General features: G+C 53.5%; 1 protein-coding gene across 13 annotated transcripts in view; it reads right to left on the minus strand.

The window, feature by feature from the left end:
• Positions 1–236: 236 nt before the first annotated feature.
• TNS1 (tensin 1) overlaps positions 237–20,623 on the minus strand; it is a 194,043-nt gene continuing 173,656 nt past the window's right edge. For all 13 annotated transcript variants that reach the window (XM_074364276.1, XM_074364283.1, XM_074364280.1 and 10 more), the window contains 11 exons: positions 20,200–20,398; positions 16,567–17,633; positions 13,715–13,801; positions 12,825–12,956; positions 12,333–12,425; positions 11,542–11,619; positions 9,649–9,720; positions 9,238–9,406; positions 8,539–8,607; positions 8,016–8,048; positions 237–5,009 (listed from right to left, as the gene is read on the minus strand). In XM_074364276.1, the coding sequence (XP_074220377.1) occupies positions 4,865–5,009; positions 8,016–8,048; positions 8,539–8,607; positions 9,238–9,406; positions 9,649–9,720; positions 11,542–11,619; positions 12,333–12,425; positions 12,825–12,956; positions 13,715–13,801; positions 16,567–17,633; positions 20,200–20,398 (2,144 nt within the window). In that variant the 3' untranslated portion in view covers positions 237–4,864. The remainder of the gene's footprint in view (positions 5,010–8,015; positions 8,049–8,538; positions 8,608–9,237; positions 9,407–9,648; positions 9,721–11,541; positions 11,620–12,332; positions 12,426–12,824; positions 12,957–13,714; positions 13,802–16,566; positions 17,634–20,199; positions 20,399–20,623) is intronic.

Below are 20,623 nucleotides of genomic sequence, written 5' to 3' on the forward strand. Positions count from 1 at the left end.
CCTTCCCCCCCCCCCCATAAACCATTTTGAGTTGAGTTTCTCTTCTAGCTAAAAGAATCTGAAAAACCCATCATAATCAGACACAAGACCTGGATGATGGGGAAACCACTGGGGAGGACTTGGGGTGAGTCGTCCACCAGAGGCATCCCTGAAGCCCACCACATATCCGGAGCCTGGGTGAGGTCTCCTTTGCCCACTGACAGAGCCCCTTCCCAAACAACACAGCTAGATAACAGTCCAGATTTTTCTTTCACTTTATCATTTATAAAGCCATACAATGGATTGCAAAGAAACAAAGCAGCTGTACAGGAATGGGAGCATCAGTGTACAATACATTCATGTCCAGGATAAGTAGCATACATCAAGGTTTATACAAGGTGACAGAGGTTATAGGCACGATGATACAAAATAGAAAGTATATTTCCATCTATATAAACACACAGCCAGGGGATCGGGAAGATGCTGGGTTATTCTGTTTTTCCTGCAGAGGGCCTGGGAGGCAGGAGAGAGTGGGGGTGAGGAATTTCTTACATTTTTTCTGAATGACATGTTGGAGAGGAGAGAAATGGGGAAACAGCATGCACGCATAGATGTGCTCTCTCACACACGAACCACACGTGGACACACAGGAGAGTCTCAACCTGTTGAACACTGATTAGAAACAAAAGTGGGCTACTCTACAGTCACCTCATTGCTGGGAAGAGCCCAGGTGTGGGAAAGAAACAGAGATCTTCCAACATTTCAGACATCTGAGGGCAGAGGAGCCCCACCTTTGCCAACACTGAGATCCCCCAAATCGGGGGCCCTACAGGCCTCACCTCCTGATTCCTTTCACCGCTGGGCGATAGTGAACTTGACGTCCCATCGCCCACCACCTCCAACCCAACTCCTAAGTTCCCTAAAGAGACAAGCAAAAATACGCACACACACACCCACACTTGCACACACGCGCGCACACATCCTGTGTTACCACTGGCCAGGGGACTCCAGTCTCGGGATTGCGGGACCTGGACCTGGGTGAAGGGTGGCCCAGGGACTCTGTCCTCAGCCTCTCCAAGGAACCTGAGGGTGGAGAGATGTAGGGGCAGGAGGCAGCAGCCCTTGGGAAGGGCATTGGCCCCCTCAATCCCCCCAGATCCTGAAGCTGGGAAAGACCAAAGGGGAGAAGAGCCAGGAGCCAGGGCTGGTGGACGGACGTCAGGGGAAGGGAGGGCATGGATGCTGCTCCACTGACAGACCATCCACAGTGCCCGGGTGGCGGAAGGAGCCTGCCCAGCCTCTGCTGGGCCCATCCGAGTCAGGCAGAGTGCCCTCCTCGTCTCCCTCCTGGAAGCCCCTTTACTGAGGATCACACCTGTCCCACTTGCTCCCTCCTACGGCCACAAGGCCATCAGGTGCCCCCTCCCTTATCCTGCCAGTCGCTGACACACCCAAGGATCCCTAAAAACCCTGCGAGGGGAGAAGGGATCCTGGCAGTCCTGGAGCTTTTGGAGTTGCTGTGGGACAGACTCCAATGAGGACCTGGGTCACAGGGCCTTTCCGCGATACGTCTGTCCCTGGACACCCGGCTGAATGAGGGGGACAGAAGACCGCAATGGCCGGGCAGGGGCGTTCCACTCACCCCTGGAGCTGGATCAAATGCTCACTTCCTCCCCATTTCCCCTCTGGGGTCACCTCTCCACTGTTCCCATGCCCTGTCTTCCCCTCTGACTCCATCTGGGAAGGGCCATGCAGACCTCACTGGGCCTCCCTCCCTGAATGGGAGGGGTGTCACTCCCCTGACCCCTGCCTTCCAGGCACCAAACAGGCTGGTTACAAGGCTCTGGCTGCCTCCAGGCCTGGCTGCACAGTGAGAGGCAGCCTGGGCCCAGGGCTGGGCCTGAGGCTGCCTGCGCTCCATGTCACTGCATCACAAGCTGACCTTGCCTCCCAGGCTCCTTCTTGCAAGTCCTCCCAGACCCTTTCCTGTCCCCCACTCCCCAGCCCATTTTCACAACCAGACTGCACTCTCCTGGCTGACAAACAGATTCAACAATAAACGACAGCACAAATGGTGGGGAGAAAAGAGGATAGACATTCATACAATAATAACAATAATTAAAAGTGCTTTCTTTGAAAGGAAATCTTTGGCAAGAATATACCGCAGTGCTGTGATGTTTGTGTGTGTGTGTGTGCGTGTGTGTGTGCACGTGTGCAGGGTGCACAGGCCTAACCTGTAAGACACGGGGGGACTATGGTGTCTTCCAAGCAATGTCTGACCCAGAGACGGAGCCATGATGGAGACTGGGGTACCCTTCCCCATCATTCCTCTGGACAGGCCGAGCTCTAGGAAACTGACTCCTTCCAGAAGGATGCTGGGGAATGAGTTGATCAGCTTCCCAGCATCTCCTGGGTCCTTCCCAGAGTCACGCATGGTCAGGTCTGAGTGGGGTGGGCTGGCCATGCCTGAGAGGTGGGCTGCTGGTGGGCAGTGGGAAAGCACATGTCAAAGGCTGAACCCAGATTTGCACAAAGGGTCCGAAGCTCCACCTGGCCATCCAGACCAGGAGGAGAGAGTCCCCAGACTGTCCAGTGGGAGATTAAGATATTTACAAAGGAACTAGGTGCAAATATTCTCTTCTGTCTGGGTAGAGAGGTGGGCTGGGGGTGGGGAGGGAATGAGAGAGGGGAAATCAGGGTAGTCAAGGCCTCAGAAGGAAGAGCACTTTGAAGGAATCTCAGTCACCAAGAACAAGGCTTCAACCTCTGGGAAGCACAGGGTGGGGTGCTGCTCCCAGCCTTCCTCAGACGCCCTCCTTTCCAACTCCCTGAAACAGAATGTCCGCACAGACACAGCTTCTTGGAAGGAAAATAATACAAGACGCACACATCACCCACGCCCACCACGCACACCCATGTCCCCTGCAGGCTCTCACACCTACCAGGGCAGCTCCCCTCTCATCGCTGGGAGCTGATGGCAGGGCCCTGGCTGGCCAAAGCTAAAGGGGATGGAACACCTGCACCCTCTGCCCACTGAGCCCCAGACAGAGTCTAGGGACGGCCAAGGCCAGGGCAAGGAGAACCCCAATTGCTCCAAGGATAAAGGCCCCTACAGTTCAGGCTTCACTTATCTGTACAGAGAGGGATAGGGGTTGGTTTATGCCAGGGAGGCCATAACGCAGTACGGGAAAATAATAAATACTTCTTGTCAATTTACCTATTCTTTTTTTTAACCTTTTCTTATATTTTATTAGCTTACAGATTCTGTCAGTATGTCTCACATATATATTATATATATTTATATATCAGTACAATGCCTCTCTCTAGAGAGCCCAGAGGCTTAAGAGCTACTTAAGGATGGAGATCTGGTGGATGTTCCATCTGGCTTAGAGACCTTGGGTGGTGGTCAGGGGGTTCCCAATAGCCCAGTTGGACTCTTGGCCCCTTGGCCTAAATGTGAGCCTTTTGCCCTCTGCTCTGCGGCAGCTGGGCTCTGCGGGGAACCCAAGGCAGAAGCGGGGAGAACAAGGCTTTGGTATCGTACGCAGGCCATGTGGTATACAGGCAGCAGCCCCCAAAGCTCTGCCCAGCTCCCCCGGGCAGCCCAGCAAAAGTCAGACCCCAAAGCCTTGCAGAGGGAGCACGAGAACTGTGGGCGTCTCCTGTGGCCTCGCAGAGCAGGGCTTCTGGAAACAGTTTCCCAGGATGAGCCCCCAACGCAGGGACCCTTCAGGACAAGACAGGGCAGGGCAGAGCAGGAAGGTTCAACCCCCAGCACCCCAAAAGGCATCATGCACGTAAGCCAGTCTGAGAAAGGCGGATCTGGGGCACAAAACCCAAGGAAGGGCTGAGGGCTGGAAGCTGCCCACCCCGATGCTGGACCGCACGCCTTGGGGAAGGTGCCTGGAGCTCAACAGCCACATTTCCTGAGGGATCCTTTCCCCAAGGCTACAGACACACATGTCCGCATCTCCTCAAACCAATGCTCCAGCCTCCTGGTGGAGGCAGATCAAGGCTAACGTTGCAACATGGCCAGCCCCACTCCTGTCGGGGTCTCTGTGAAGAGGTGGGGCTGGCAGCACCCAAGGTCTTTAGAGCAGGTGCAGAGACTGAGAGAGAGTCCATTACCCATCATCCTGCGTGCTCCTGGGGAAGAGGGCTTGTGCCCCCACAGCTGCCCTGTCTCCCCAACTCTACCTTCTTTGGACAGGATACATGTGTGTACAAACACAGGGGACATGGACAAGCACACCTGTTTATAACTCTAGGTGAGAGGCAAACAGATCAGTGTGTGAGGACGTGGGTGTGGCCATATATACACAAACTGTACATCAGAGGCAGAGCAAAGAGACCTTAAGTGCCTCGGGTCTGAGATAATTTCAAAAGCAAAAGTTCTGCCACTGGATGTCCCATGCTGCCTTTTTTTTGGTTTGGTGATCTACCCTAAAGGTGGCCAGAAAAAGATTCTCTTGACATGATTTCTTCTTGCAAAGCAGTTGGGTTAGGGAGAAAGAGCTTTTCCATTTCTCCCCAAAATGTGGGTCCCCAAGGAAGCTGGCTCTGTCTCCCTTGAGCAGCTCCGTCCTCTCAGAGGGTGGAGGGGAAGTTAGGTGGATCTGCTTAGTTTTGGAGGCTCTGGGGGGTTTCACAGTATCCATCTACCTGGGGGAATCCAAGTTCTCCTCCTCCATCTTTTTCTTTCTTTCTTTCTCTCTCCCCCTTCCCACTCAATTCACTTCCCTCTCCCCACGTTACACTTTCTTCTCTCCTTCTCCAAAATTGGCCCAAAGTCCTCCTTCTGGATTCAAGGATGGTCAGGATTCATGGGTCCCCTCCCCACACACCCCACCCCCACTGCCCTGGCCCCGGGGCAAGGGGTGGGAGTTCATCTCTTCTGGCCTGCACTCAGCATGACCTTGGAGACAAAGTTGACGATGGCAGAGGCCGGCTGGTTGGGGTCGAGCTCGGCAAAGAGGTGGCAGGCGTTGTCCGTGGTGCTGCCCTGTTTCCGGGCCACAAAGCCGAAGAGCCTGCAGGGGCAGGAGAGGGGTGACAGGTGTGAGGAGGGAGCACGAGGAACCCCAAGCCTTGGAGAGCTGCCCAGGAGAGCAAGCTCGTCTTCCAGCTGATCTCTCTCCCCCATCCTGCCCCACCCCACTGTGCTCTGGGTATTGACAGTGGAGCACAGGAAAGAACCCTATCTCCTCCACGCCTGGAGATGACAGTGTCACTTGTTCAGGGTCAGCAGAAATTGCCCTTTGGGAGGGGCAGAGGGAGGAGGTGCTGGAGGTGAATGACAAGACTGCACAGTGAGAGGTGGGGATGAGACCAAAAATAAAATGGAACATTCCTAGACCAGCTTCTCTCCGCCTGTCCCAGCCCCACCCTTATCCGACTGTTCTCACACACAACACAAACAAATGAATTAAATGTCCCCTGCCTCTTCAGACACCACAGAAGGTCAAGGAGACCCAAGGACAAGGAACCACCATCCCCCACCACATAGGCACACATTTCTCCTGGGCTCAAAAGAACGGGAGCGGGATGGGACCCCACACCTGCTCCCCCAACCCCCACTCCCCACACCAGGACTGGAGTGACCTAGCATTCTCTCTGTGCAAAACAGAGTTAAAAATATGAGCGGGGAGAACAGAATGTGAGCTCAGGTCCCCTCCCAGCCAGCACGTTGCTAATTAGAGCTAGATGGGGAAATCACGACAGCTGGAGATTCCAATGGAAACCCCTCTCCCAGGACTGGACCTCAACAGCTAAAATTAGCAAAGTTGGGTCTGGCTTGTCACCCTGTGCACTCATGTACACACACATGCATGTGCACACACACACACACACACACACACAGTGGGCTCCCCTCGGCTTTGCTATCCCCAACTATGTTTCAGGGGCTGGGAACAATGAAGCCAGAGGCCTGGGGTAAGGGTCTACCCAAGTAGGGAAGCCTAGGCCTGTGGACCACTCCTCAGAGCCCCCTCTCCAGGCTCCTTTGTGCCATGGAGGGAGATAAGGGCGGAGAGAGGGAGTGGCTCCAAGCTGCCCACATGACAGAGCACCCACCCTGGTGCCGGTGCCAGGTTCTGTCAGGATGGAGAGCTGGCCAACCTCTCAGGCTGAACACCGCCCACCTACCCTCCCCTGATGTTTATTTCAGCTCCATGGTCCCAGGGCCGACTCACAATAGCCCAAGTCCTTCCTCTGCTTGGGGGAGCGGATGCAGGTGAGAAACCTCAGTCCTCAAGGGCAGAGAGGAGCACAAACAAGCACCCCCTTAAATCGGGGGCCTGAGGCATCTCGCTTGCCTCACCACAGTCCAGCCCTGATCTCTCCCGGACGTCTGCCAGGGCGAGTCATCAGCCGGCTCAACACCCAACCTGCTCCCAAATGAGGAGAGGGATTTCCAGGCCTGGGGCCAGCCCGCTTCCTTCCCTGGCCCATCTCCCCCTCCCAGGGCCTGGTGGTGACTAAGGACAAGCTCCTTCCTGCAGGGAGCTCTGGCCTTCCGGCGGGGGACTCGGAGACCCTAATGACCCCGTGAGCCCAGGAAGAGCTGAGGCATGAAAGAAGCAAGCTTTGAGAGGACTGGATGCTGGGGCCTCCTTTCGGTGGGGCTGCTAACTCGTTATGTGACCTGGGGCCAGGCAAGGGCCCCCATCCCACAGGCCCCTCTGGACACCCCCAGAGGGAGCATTCGTTGTGCTGAGATTGGTCAGTTCCATTCACCTTGACCACGGTAGCCTCACTGGGGCTCCTCCTCGCTCTCCTCCTCCCTGCCTCCACCCTCTCATTTCTTCATTAAATATTTATCAGCCCCTCCCACACAGCAGACACAGTCCTGCCCTCAGGGAGCTTTCAGTCTGTGGTCCCACCTCCCTGTCCCCAAGAAATCAGCTCGCTCCTACCCCTACACCCATTTCGACCTGTTTTTAAGACCTATTTTTAAATATAGGTTCTTTTCCCAAACTCTCCCAACTCTCTCCCTGCCTGGAAGCGCTCTCCTTTGCGACACCACAGATGTGAGCTGTACCCTCCTGACATATCTCATTCAGCAGTGGTTTTATTTATTTATTTGTTTTTTACACAGCAGAAGTTTTCTTTTTCTAAAGCCAATCTTATATGAAGTCTGGATATATAAAGCTGACAGCAGTCCTTATGGCTATAAATGTGTCAATTCAACAGCATAACCATTACCTATTACAGGGTCCATCAGTGAGAAAAAATGGGGCTGTTTGGATGAACCAAAGTAAAAGGTGGAATTATAGATCGCAGTGACAGCCTTATATCAGCTTCATTACCCAGGTTATTCCTATACTATGTTTTGGTTTAACTGAGAAAATCCTGATTCATCCTTATAAATAATTGCAAATCATAGCCGGGTTTTCCTCCCTGCGTAACAGCTCAGTGGCAACCTGAGGACCCTAGGGCTCCTTGGAACACCGTTTGAAAACCACTGCTGTTTATACATTTATCTTATTCACTGTGCCAATGTCAGACCTCCTGGGGGCAGAGTCAGCCTCCGTTGGTCTGATTCCTCCCAGGGCTGAGTTCCCTGGAGGCATTTATGAATTGCTGAATGGATGGAAAAATGGACCAGAGGGCCCCAGGGCCATCCCTGGAATTCAGACCTTCCAGACTCCCTCAGTCTGAAGAGGAGATCTAGCCCAACCACGTCAAGAGAGCAAGAAAGGGAACCCAGGGAGCCAGGACTGCAGGAAAGAGCATTTAAACAACCCCTGCCCCACTGCCATCACCTTCAGTAAAACGCAACGATTTCTGTTCACTTCCTCAAACCCCTGATGGTCTGGTCCTGGGAGAGGGCAGGGGACAAGACTGGAGTCTGGGCCTTTGTCAAGTTTTTCTCCAAAGCTGAGTGACCCTTGCTGCCCTTTGCCTACCCCTGGTCCTGGATTCTAAACCTGCTCCCGCACCACCCCCACCACCACCCTACCCCACCACCACCCTACCCCACCACCAAGCAAGGGGCACAAAGAGCAGCCAGTGGGGCAGGGGACAAGCACACTTACTTAGCAGGGGCACCTCCCTCCGTCTTCATCCACCTGCAGAAAGAAAGACAGCACAGTGTGAACCACCCCGCCTTCTCCCTTAGAGCCCAGCCCTGGGCAGGCCCAGGCCCCCTGGGAAGGCAGAGCCCCTGTTCCGGGGATGGGAGCCTCCAAAGATCACGTAGCAGGGCATTCATAGTGAAGAGAACACGGCGGCCTGCCGCACAAGGAGCCTTCCCCAACGTGGAGGGAGAATCAGATTTGGGGTCAGGGACACAGCAGATGGGGTGGAAGCAGGCGCATGATCCCTGGGAGGCGCTTCAAATTTGTGATAGAAAAACTCAAAAAGATGCCCTGCACAGTGACTCACAGTCCCAAAGACACAGGTAGATCTTCAAATTGATCCAATAATGCACACACGCACGTGCACACATGTATGCACACACAAGCACACGTGCATATGCACACACGTACATGAGTGCACACACACAGACTCCAGTGTTCTAGTGATGGCTGGGAGGGCAGGTGTCTACAAGAGACTTACTTTCTCTCCTGCGGATCCAGGTCACAGAAGGTGACGGTGTTGAGGGGGTAGTGTCGTCTGAAGAAGAGTCTGTGGCGCACACATCAGAGAAACAGAGAGTTAAGCGCTGAAGTGACTGCTCTCCCCACCCTCCATCTGTGGCTGTCACAGGTCGACACAGCCTCTCCCTTATGAGCATGATGGCCGGGGCTGCTCACATTGGGGACATAAAGCAACACATAGGGACAGAGGGACGTGTCATAGAAACATGTCCCAAATGCTAGAGGCTAGGAAAAGAAGGAAGAAACTGGCACTGAGGAATGAGAAATGGGGGAGACACTGGAGGAGGAAGAAAAGGGGCTGGGGAGAGAGCATGAGACGAGGGGCTCCACTCTAGAGAGCAGGTGCTTTTATCAGATGCATTTACAGCTGTCTAACCTATTCAGGCGTATTTGTAGAAGGAAGGAAGGATGGATGGATGGATGGATAGATAGGGGGTGACATAAATGAGTGAAGGAATAAATAAGTGGGAGAGGATAAATGGGGGATGAATAGATGCAGGAATGGATGGATCAATTGGTGAGTGCGTGAGCAAGTGGGTGAGTGGATAGGTGGGTGGATGGATAGATGGATGCAGTGTATGAATCAGTTGGTAAGTGGGTGCGTACGTGGATGGGCAGATGGGTCACAGGAACACCGAAGCAAGCAGAAGAGTCTTACTTTCTCTGGTTGTCGGTCAGTGTAATTCCCTGGGCAGAAACTTTGAAGTGAACGATGGTGGCTGCTGGTGTGGGGTCAGCAGCCAGTGTCTCAGAAGTGGCTTTGGAGATGGCCTGTGGCCCAGTGAGGGACTCCATGTCCACAGAGTTGACGAAGAGCACATTGCAGGCTGGAAGAAACCCACCCAAAAAGGAGTCATGGGGGTTGAAATGGGTGGGCACCACTCCCTAAAGGGAGAAGCTAGCAGATGAATTTCAGGCCAGTCTTAGGCCAAGGCATGTGCACACAGAAATGTGGTCTGCCCAGGGAGATCTGGGTCTGGGAAAGACATCCAGCCCGCACCTGCAGGAGGGTACGGGGCAGAGGGGAAGAAAGGCCTGGGCAGGGATCCCATCTGGGGTGGCCACTCACCTGCCCCTTGCTTCAGCAGGTCGCTGGTTGAGTTGGCAGGGCCCGAGCTATCCTTCGATTCATCTGTGGGGTCTGAAACAAACATTTAATTCAGCTGGTAATTAAAACTCCAGAGCTGGAAAGAAACACAAGTTTGGCTGGGCCTCGGGCTAGTTTTGCAAATACTTTGTGCAACAGATACTGCCTTTCCTAACAGGCCCTGGCAGATGGCACGTGTGTCCAGTTTAAACATCCAGTCATTAAGTATTCAGTGCACTGGTCGGGAGCTCTGGAGTCCAACAGGGTGGGGTTCATATGGCCACCCAGGCACTTACCAAGTATCTACAAGACGGAGGTGATGGTGAGAGTATCCGCTTCATTGGGTTTTTGAGATGTTCCAGGTACAGTGTCAGCGCAGTGGCTGGCATACAGCAAGCATTCAAGCGGCAAGTTGTTTTGTACTGACGTGTCTTTGTACAGATCAATAAATGCCCTAATTCATTAAACCACAACGCGGCACAACTACAATTTCTATATTAATAAGAATTGAGTGTTGTTTATACCAGCGTTTCTCAGACTTTGGTGTGCAGGCTTGTTAAAACACAGATTGCTGGGCCCCACCCCAGAGGTTCGGATTAGGTGGGGCTTGAGAATATTCGCAATTTTAACAAGTTCCCAGGGGAGCTGATGCTGCTGGTCTGGGGACCACACTTTGAGAACAAGTGATTTGTACAGTGTAAACGATCAAGCAGTTTCATAATTGTTGAATTACTTTGGTAAATTCCTTAGAAATGTAATTTTAATAGTGCCTAAATCCTGCAGTTAACAGTGCTATTTAAATAGTATTTGAACTTTTAAACTAATAAGAGTGGTCAATTATCATTAATAATTCAACAAATTGAATTGGATACATAGAAACTGCCAAATAATATTGGAGGTTTTATGTGTGGACATAACCCCAGGAGCTCCAAGACAGACTGAAAGCAAGTCCCAGACACACTTCTGAATACCCTATTCTTGAACAGAGAGCACTGGTAGATGGCACCCCATTTCCCTGTTCCTAGACCTCAAGTTCAGGGCCAGGCATATTCCCCTCCCCTCGTGTGGGCCCCGTGGACCTGGAGCTGTGTGATGGAAGCCTGTGCTGGGAGGAGTTTGGGGTCTCTATCTGCCATCCTCCAAAGCTGGACACCTCTTTAAGAGAAACTAAAATCTCCTTGTCCAGCCCCGGAGTCTCACTCAAATTCTCGCCTTCTATGTCCTGAGGCTCTTGGGTTCCATGCATACTTCCCACAATCAAAAGAGGGCTTGCTCCTACCATCAGCTCAGTATCCCCTTGTCCAGGGAACATTCTCTGCCATGCAGACTAGAAGCTCCAGGGACCCCTTAGGCTTCCTGTTTCCTTCCCACACCACGCGGAGCCCAGCCACCTCTTCCTCTAAGACAGCCCTCGATTGTGCTTGCTCCTCTCCATGCAGAACCCCCCACACACCTGGATGCCCCATGACCTACATTTGCCCCACCTCCCCCTTCCCTCTGCCCTGCCCACCGACGCTCATCTCATCCTCTGGGCATGGGCCTCCCCAGGACTGTCTCCTGCTTCAAGTGCCTCCCCTGAGGTGAAGCTTAATTCTGAGGATGCAAGTACGAATTCTTAAAGCCTCCAGAGAATTTTCCAGAACAATCTGGCAAGTCAATTAAGTATATTTCTAGAGTTAAGCTTTTTAATGAACTTTCCCTTCTTTTTTATTAGAAAAAAATAAAGAAGAGAGTGGTTTTGAGTTTCCCCAGCTTGGCCAAATAACCCATTTCTTCCAACCTTGGCCCATGTTCTGGAGCAGCTGGCTGGGCCAAGACAAGAAGGAGGCCAGCACAAGGGTGTGGCTTGGAGGGCAAGGAGTCTCAGGTTCCTACCTCGGTTTGGAATGACCAGCTTGCAGGGCAGAGCCAAAGGGATGATGGAGTGCTGGTAGACCAGGGCAGACAAAGATCCTGCAGGGAGGAGACAGCCCGTCAGCCACAGCATTACTGAGAGCCAGCCAGGGGCACAGAGGAAGCCCACCCAACCCCCCATGACTGTCTATAATCTTCAGCTTCTCTATTTCTTCTCCCTCAACCCACCCACAAAGCTGAAAATCCACTCCCTCTTTGTTAGCAAGATTCAAGGGGGAAGATTCTAAAGGCTCACTTTTGCAGACAGAAAGTTACCGCATAACTTTCCTTTATAGGAAGTCACTCCCGATGTCTCTCCTAAGTCCCTCCAGCTGCCAGGGCTGCTCTCAGGAGTGTGCGGCAGAAGTGTCAGCAGATAGTAGGATCAAATCCCTGCTCAGCAACATATTAGCTATGTGTCCTTGGGTGTGTCTAACTCCTAGGAACCTCAGTTTCCTCATGTGTAAAGTGGGACGACACCTACCATGCAGGATGGTTGAGACCAGGAGTGATACAAGGTACCTGGATGTGACTTTCACATAGTAAGTGGTGGGTAAAGGCAGATGTTATAGTTGTGACTCCAATGAGAATGACAGAAGTCTCCGCGGGGAGGACAAATACAGAACGTGTTTGGCAGAGTGAAGGAGCCACAGCGCAGAGGAAGGGAGTCAGTATTCACTTCTCTGCTGCGCCTGTGACAAGGGTGCTGGGCAGAAGCTGTGGCGGGGAACCTGGGACAGGCCTGAGACTGGGAGGCAGAGGGGACAGCTCACCGAAGTTTGGCTCGTTAGGACACCCCTTGAGCTTGACTCCTCTGGGGCCCGTCTCTATCAGGAAATGCCTCACGAGCTCATGGGTCATGTCTCCTGGGACGAAGAGAAAGAAACGCAGAGTGGTCACTCCTCGTGGCACCCTCCCACCACCTCCCCACACCACTTCTGACTTCTCCAGCGTGCAGGGCTCTAATGGAGAGAGGGTCGCAGCAGTAGCATGGCCAGAGCCCTGGAGTGGAGAGACCACCACTGCTATCCCAGCCCTTGAGAAAACTCAATCACAGGGTGCTAATAATCTTGCTTCCCTGTTCTCTGACACCACTCATCACCAAGCCCAAGACCCACTCTTCTCAAGAGTCTGATTGGCAGGGACTGGCTTCAGAGAGAATTAGAAGCTGACAGCCCCCTCCCCTAGCCCTTCCGGCAGCTCAGGCTCTAACAAGAACGTAGGAGCCACCTAGGCTGAGGCCCTGCTGGAGGAGCTGGTGTCACCTTTTTTATTCTGCTGCATGATGGTCGGAGGGGGCGAAGACACCTTCATGGCCAGCCCATAGGCTCCTCGGAAGGAGTGGCTGTCACGGATGATGAAAGCCCCTGGCTCCTGGTCCTTAAGGAGGGCGATGGCTGCATCAGGAGGAGAGAAGAGGAAATGAAAAATTGATGCACTGGCTTTGCTTAAGTCTCATCGGGCCACGAATCTCATTCCCTCGGGTGAGTTGAGATTAAAGTTCAAGTGCAAACACTCTGAGGGGTCCTCCTATACTAGAGTCAGCAAAGTTTCCTGTCAAGGGCCAGACAGTATTTCAGGCTTTGCAGGCTAGGCAGGCAGTGTCGGCTGCAACTACTCAGTGCTGCCATCACAGCCCGAAAGCAGCCCAGACACACATAAACAGATACGGCTGTGTTCCAATAAAACTGTATTTACGAAAACAGGCGGCAGTCTGGATCCGACCCGTGGGTGGCAGTCACCCTGCGCGACAGCCACATAGCACTTTCTTTAGGGGCCAAGGCCTCACATCTCCACCCCCACAATCCCGACTATGTTTTTTTCTGTAAAATGTGCAAAAATCTCCCACATCATGCAGATGAAGAGTTAAAGTTTCATATCATCTCTGCCAACCTTTGATTTTGCCCTGGAAAACCAAGACTTTGCTGTTTTTAAGGAGCCTTCGGAGGAGCAGCTACAACCATTGCTCCTGTTCCGCGCCACTTCACAGTGGGGAGGTGCTTCTTACTGTCTAAGCTTGGTCCCAGACCCTCTCTGGGACCACCACCTACTGCAAAGAGGAGTAAGTCTGTTCCTTGCCCAGAAAGGACACGGTGGGCAGCAGCCAGCTGTGACCGGATGGACCCTGGGGCGTTCAGCGCCGCCCAGCACTCACCCTGCTCTCTGGAGATCTCAGGCTTGTACCAATACTTGGAGGTGTCCTGGACGAACTTCACTTTAGCCCGCGTCTCAGGGCTGTTGTCTAAAGGAGAAGGAGAGGAAAAGAAAGGGTTGTGGGTTGAATTGTGTCCTCCAGGAAGGTACGTTGGAGCTCTAACCCCAGTACCTGTGAACGGAACCTTACTTGAAATAGGGTCTTTGCAGATGTAACTGAGTTAAGAAGAGGTCATGCTGGATTAGAATGGACCCCAATCCAATATGAACGGTGTCCTTACCAGAAGAGGGAAGGGGACAGGAAGACACATGGGGAGAGCATCACATGAAGATGGAGATGGAGGCAGAGACTGGGGAGATGTGTCTACAAGCCAAGGGATCCCAAGACCGCCAGCAGCCACAAGAAACTAATAGAAAGGCCTGGAGCAGAGTCTCCCACAGAGACTCCAGAAGGAATCAACCCTGCCAACACCTTGATTTCGGACTTCTGGCCCCCGCTACTGTGAGAGAATAAATTCCTGTTGCCTTAGGCCACCGAGTCTGTGGGACTTTGTTATGGCTGTTTAAGAAACTAACACAGAAGGTTAGTCTCCTCAGATATCATCAGAACATTGCTGGAAGGGTCCTCAAGCTGCTTTCTCATCCTCTCCCCGTCTCCTGCCAACCATCGTGGGTCACGGAGCTGCCCTCCTGTCGAAGAGCCTGAACAGCATTTTCACCAAGCCAGCCCTACTCCATTCCTCCTCCCCTCCTCTAGAAGATTCAGGCTAACCCTTCTGGAAGCTTCTCTCCCTCAGGCTAAGACACCCCCTGGCCTTCCAGTCTCTTTCCCAACAGGCTCAACTTCCCAGCTCTATCATAACAACCTCAAGGATGACAGCAAAAAGATACATTCCTGTCACTTCTCCCCAACCCCCTCCTCGCTTCCCATATGGAAAGCACGGGCTCAGCCTCATGCAGAGCAGCAAAAAGATCACTCCTGCCCTGCCTGGGACAAACTGGGGAAGAGTTGGCCTGGAATCAAGAGGCCATCTACTGTGTGTCACATAACCCACTTCCCAGGCAGACACCCTGGCCCCAGATCCTCCACAGGCTAGGGATGCTTTCATAGAACAGTAGGTTCTGGAGGAGCATCGTAACCAACCACTTAACTTTGCATGTGAAGAGTGTGAGGTTCAGAGAAGGGGAGTGACTTGCCCAAGTCACACAGATGGTCCATAGAAAGGCTTTTGTAAAACCTTCCCAGGTAAGAAGACACAGCAGCCAGTTCAGTGCCAGCTACACTGTATCTTCCTGGGTACTAGGACATGTGGTTCTCACTCTACAACCTCTTCATCTTTTGGCACCAAGGGAAACAAAAAGGAGGATGGGGGAAGAGGGAAAAAAAGGAGTAACCCAATTCTACATGCTTCCTTTCTTCAGAGAGAGTCTGGAGCAGGGGAGTCTATGCTGTTCAGGGCACAGACAAGAGACACGGGTTGGGCTGTGTGTCCAGTGCTTAGTCAATTTCAAATTGTCCTTTACACTCTGCTCCACTTCTGGGATCGGTCTCTGGAGGACAGAGGGGGTCTAGGTCAGCTCCTTTCCCTGGCAGCTGTGCAATGAGCAGGGCCTCTGTGCTAGGCAGCTGGGCCATACAACTGTGCAAGCTGCCTCTCTCTCTGCTCTGAAGCCCCAGGCCCCACGGCTGCTGAGGTCTGTCTAATGAGCTGTCAGAGGCGGCTGCAGCCCTGTGTGCCTTCCTGTGTTGACTCCCATGGCTATTTTAAGCAAGGGAGGTGGTGGGAAACAGGAAATGTCCCAAGTACTAGAAGTTTTGCATCCTCCAAGAACTGGGGCTGGGAACCAGATGTCTCTGGTGGACAGCAGGAAGCAGGGGTGTGCAGAATCACTGTAGGTGCCCCTGGCTTGGCAGGCTCAGGGCAGGACCTGGGAATGGCACACGGAGAATCTGGGCAGCTGGGGCCCATCCCAGGCTGCCTGCCATATTCTAAATCTTCCTCGAATGCCGCAGGCCCCAGGGCCACTCTGCACAGTCAGGTTTGAGGTCTAGCTGAGAAGCTGCAGATCAGCTGAAGCCTTGACCTTTTTGTTCAGATAATGAGCCCTCTACGTGGAAGCAAAATGTGCCCAGTTCCGGTGATAGAGAAGAATTCAGTGTGCAAACCGGCATGAGCTTCAGGGAAGCCAGGCTGGTAGAAACTAGACTCCAGTAAAAATGCCCAAACCTCGGCCTTGTCCCATATGGCATCTGGCCATATTATTAGTGATGTGTGCGCAAAGTGGGGATCGACAGGTAGAAGCAGAGTGCTGTGGGCTGACAAAAGGGACGGGGGTCCAGGCTTGGAAGGCCCATTTTCAAGGTTGTGCTAAATCACAGTTACCCTCGAGATACGCAAACACAAGACAACTCGGATCATGCTTTAAGAGCAGAGGCTTTAGAGCGATAAGGGTCTGGATGGGAAACCATTTATTAACTGTGAGACCCTGGACAAATGACTGAGCCTCTCCAAGCCTCAGTTTGTGCACGTGTAAAATGGAAGTAATAATACCCACTTTGCCAAGTGGCACAGCAAGTGGTAGTGACTATGGTGACGGTGATGATAATCATAACAGCAATGCCAACACCATCCACATCCTCATCACTGCCCCCTCAGCTATCATGACCACAGCACATCTGCTTTGAGGACCGCTCCAACTCCCATTATACAGATGAGGAAACTGAGGCCCAGAAGTCAGTGATCCACCCAAGATTGTCTGCCAAGGAGATGTCAGGACAGAGACTGGGACAGATATCCTAACTGGTGGACTTAATCTGCCAGCAGGAGAGATGGACGTGGAGGGAGGGCGTACCTGGCATGGAGTACTTGGAGAAGTCAGGCAGAGTGTGGGAGAAGGAGACGCTGCTGCCCCCACTGGGACTGGACATGCCGCTGGCAACAGGCGAGGAGGACACCTTCCCGTTGATGGTGGCATAGTTGGGGAGGCTGCCTGCTCGGTCTCCCATGGACATCCTCCGCTTCTCTGGCAAGGCTGGTGTCGGGCTCCCCTGTCGGAAGGCTGCTGAATCCGGTGAGGGAGAGGCGGCGGGGCTGCTCAGGCCCGGGTAGTAGGCAGGAGACACCGGGAAGGAGGGTGTGGAAGGAGCCTGATAGCCCGAGGCGCTGCTCTGCCGGGACAGCGTGGGTCTCCGATCCTCAGGCGTGGAGTAGCCACCATAGGCCACGTGCCGGTCCAAGCTGGGGCTGCCAGGAACCACAGATCCAGACCCTCCCAGGTGACGGCCCAGGCCGGGGCTTCCTGGGCTAGCCATTGCATTGCCATGGAGACTGGAGGCCAGGTTGCCTTGGTGGGCCCCAGGGTGTCGGCCCAGGCTGGGGCTCCCTGGAGTGGTGGCCACACTGCCGTGGAAGCCTAAAACCTGGTGAGCCCCAGGGTGCCGGCCTAGGCTCGGGCTTCCTGGAGTGGTCGCTGCACTGCTCTGGGGGCTGGAGACCATGTTACCATGGAAACCAGTTCCTGGTGGACCCATCACTTGGCGGTGGCTCATACTGGGACTGCTGGGTGCAGCCATGCTGGGGTTCACAGCCCGGCGGCCAAAGCCAGGACTAGGGGGAGTGTTGGTGCCCACTGTCCTGTGCCGTGCCTGAGGGCTCCCGGGCACTGTGTGGACACCGGCCACGCTGAACTGAGACCGGGCCTGGCTTTCCGGGGAGCTGAACTGCTGAAGTGAGTAGTCGGGGCTGCTGTAGCTGCTGCCCACAGTCGGGAGAGGAGAAGAGCTCTGGTAGCTTCTCTGAGCCGAAGGGCTGGGCTGGCCCAGGCTGCCGGAGCGGAAGCCAGAATCCAGCAGAGGCTGGGTGGGTGTCCGCGGGCCCTGGTCACTGCTCTCCCCGGATGGGAAACTCCCTACTGAAGTGCTAGAGAGAGGTGGGGCAGGTCGAGATGTCAGCAGATGGCATTTAAAGAAGGACAGGCTTTCAGTGAACCTCAGACTTCCCTTCAACCATTAATAACGACAATAAAAGCTTCCCTCATATGGGAAGTTGGAAAGTAGGGGCTTTTATACATCATCCTAAAAACCATCAGAAGATGAAACTGAGGCTCAGAGAGGTTAAGCAATTGGCTCACAACCACACAGCTCATAAAAATAACAGGATTTCAACTCAGCTGTGATTCCAAAGCCCATGTATTCCCAAGCACCACCCTGACTGCTCAACCACGTCAAAGAAGACCTCTCCTATTGAAACTGAAGGTGACTGTCCTATTGACCTCTCCAGCTTCATAGAAACTGAACACTGGAGAGGCGGGTCAAGCCACCTGGATCCTGTTCCTACTGGAAGTAGCCCCACCTTGACTCAGTGTTCCCAGGTGTGCTATGGGCATCTTTAAACATTGAGAGTGCTGTAATTTGGCCTTCATTCCTGGGTAGCTCCAAAAAGCAAAGACAAGGAAGTCTCATAGAAGGAGATTTCAGTTCATTATAAGGCCTGCTTTCCAGCCGTTGGATCTGACCACTAATGGATCAGGCTGCCTAAATGGTAATGAGACTCTCATCATTAGGAGCATTTAAGCAGAGGCTAACAAATCTCTTGACCTGAATGCTGTGAAGGAAATTTCCTCCATTGGGAGGTTATATTAGATGAGCTCAGGCACTGCTCTCAATTCTAAGACTAATAAAATTCAGTTCAGAGGGCACAGTACCTGGGGGAATAGACACAACCAAAGGTTCTGCAGTGAGGTTAAGTACCAGACCATGTGGCCGTCCACACAATGGCCTCTGAGTTGGGAAACCTGCATTCTGCATATTAAAGTTTTCCCACATGAAAAATGAGGGAGATTGGTTAAGTGACCCTGATTCCTTCCAGAGCCAAACTGCTATTCCTTGATAACATGGAAGGAGAGACAGAGGTTGACAGGGACTTTGCATAAGCAGCAGCTATAGGGAGGTAGCAGGCAGGCTCTGACCAGGAGCCATTGGGGCTGGGGGCGGGGCGGGGGTCCTTACATAAGACTACGGGACAAAGCCTGGAGCTGCAGACTGGAAGGCCGGAGTCTGGAAGCTGGCTGGTCCCACCCTGGGCTGGGTCGGATAAGCTCGGGTCCCCTGGGTGATGTGAGGTGGGAGGGCCAGGCAAGAGCCAAGGGCAGGGAGGAGGTCAAGGGCCAGGCCAGGACAAAGTCTACCTCGCATTCCAGAAGGGGCCCGAGTGGAACACTACTTCAGTATAGAATAACCTGGGTTCTGAGGAATGGGAGGACGTCAGGCTGAGCCAGGGTTTGGAGGTGCTAGGGACACAGAAATGAAGTTCCAAATAATTAATCCTGGAGGAGAAACGCTAGCTTCCTGAGTCCTACTGCAGGAGGAATTTGAGTGAGAAACAGCGAAGACTTCCTAATATCAGGACTGCCTGAACAGCAGCATGGGTGGCTAGACAGGCGAGGAAAATCTTCTTTTCTCTAAAAGATGAATGTAGCTTCTGCCCATAGCCAGACCTTTTCAAAAATGGAGACGTCAAAAGGCTGAGGAGGGGCAAGGTGGACTGGGGGTGCATGCGTGGCTCAAGGTTTCAGAACTCTCAGACTCTAGAAGAAAACTGCTTCTGTTCACCCACCTCGTCCTCCACCCCCGACCTGGGAGCACGCGCGTTGCCCTGGGCCAGTGCGGGTACACGCACACTCGGCTCACCCCTGCCTGGGGAAGTGTGACGAAGAGGCTGGACAGGGATCCCACGGGGTCCCACGGGGTCCCAGGCTGAGAGGGGGAGGGGACATGGGAGGGGATGGACAGAAGCAGTCCCAGCTCTGTCCTTGCTGTGCTGTCTTTCTAGAAGGCCCTCTCCACCCTCCTTCACTTTTCAACCCCTGCTCAACTTTCTGGCCTCAGCACAAGTACTTCCAGCCCCCAGAGACACTCTCTACACCCCGAGCCAGAAATAACAGCCTTTTGCTCTGAGCTCTGAGCGCCTCGCTTACACATCTGCTTCAGGCACATCTGACTGACACCCTGTGACAGGTGGGTGCTGTAACACAGGTCTCAGGGGAGGACAGAGATGTGGGCTCTGGAACCAGACCCCTTTGATCTGGATCCCATTTCTGCTACTGTTTAGCTGCAGGACCTTGAACAAGCTACTTCCTCTCCCTGTGCCTCAGTTTCCTCTTCTGAGAAGTGGAAATAATAACAGTACTTACCTGAGAGCATTGCTGTGAGGATTAAATGGAAAGCATTTAGCAAGATGCCTGCATACAGGAAGCACTCACAACATAGTGATGACTCATTTGATTCTAAACTTGGGGGAAGGACCTGGTTCACCTTAGTAGTCTGCCCAGGGATTTGGCACTCAGGGGACACTCGCCCAATGCACCCTGAGGGGTTGGTTTCCCAGGGGCAGCAATCTGAGTATGATTTCTGCCCGTCCAAACCCTAGGCAGATGCAAAAGGCCTCATCTGAGCTGTCCCAGGCCTGGGTCCTCCCCCCAACTTACCTGTCAGCGCTGAGGATGGGGCTGCTGGTGGAGAGGGGGCTCGGGGAGACAAAGGAGCCTCCCAGAGTCCCATTCCTCAGAGGTGTCTCGTGGCCATACGCCTGGGTAGCCGGGGCGCTAAAGCTCTTGGGCTCGGGGTCCTGAGTCCGGGGCGCAGCCACTGCTGTCCGCACCACCGATTCGACATAGCTCCGGGGCTCTGGAAGGGGTGAGGGGACAGGGACTGAGCCTGAATCCACAGGGGTGCAGTGTGGACCCCACCCAGCCTCCAGGAAACCCGCCTCACCAGAGCAGAGCCTATGGGGACAGCCCCAAAAGGACAGCCATGCAGGCAAAGGGTACTTCTCCAGGGCTCCTGCTTGTTCATGCCCACCCTCTTCCCAGCGTCTTGGAGAAGCTCTGAGAGCCCCCAGGGAACCTTTAA

The sequence above is a fragment of the Camelus bactrianus genome, chromosome 5 (genome assembly GCF_048773025.1).
Source record: "Camelus bactrianus isolate YW-2024 breed Bactrian camel chromosome 5, ASM4877302v1, whole genome shotgun sequence".
NCBI lineage: Eukaryota > Metazoa > Chordata > Mammalia > Artiodactyla > Camelidae > Camelus > Camelus bactrianus.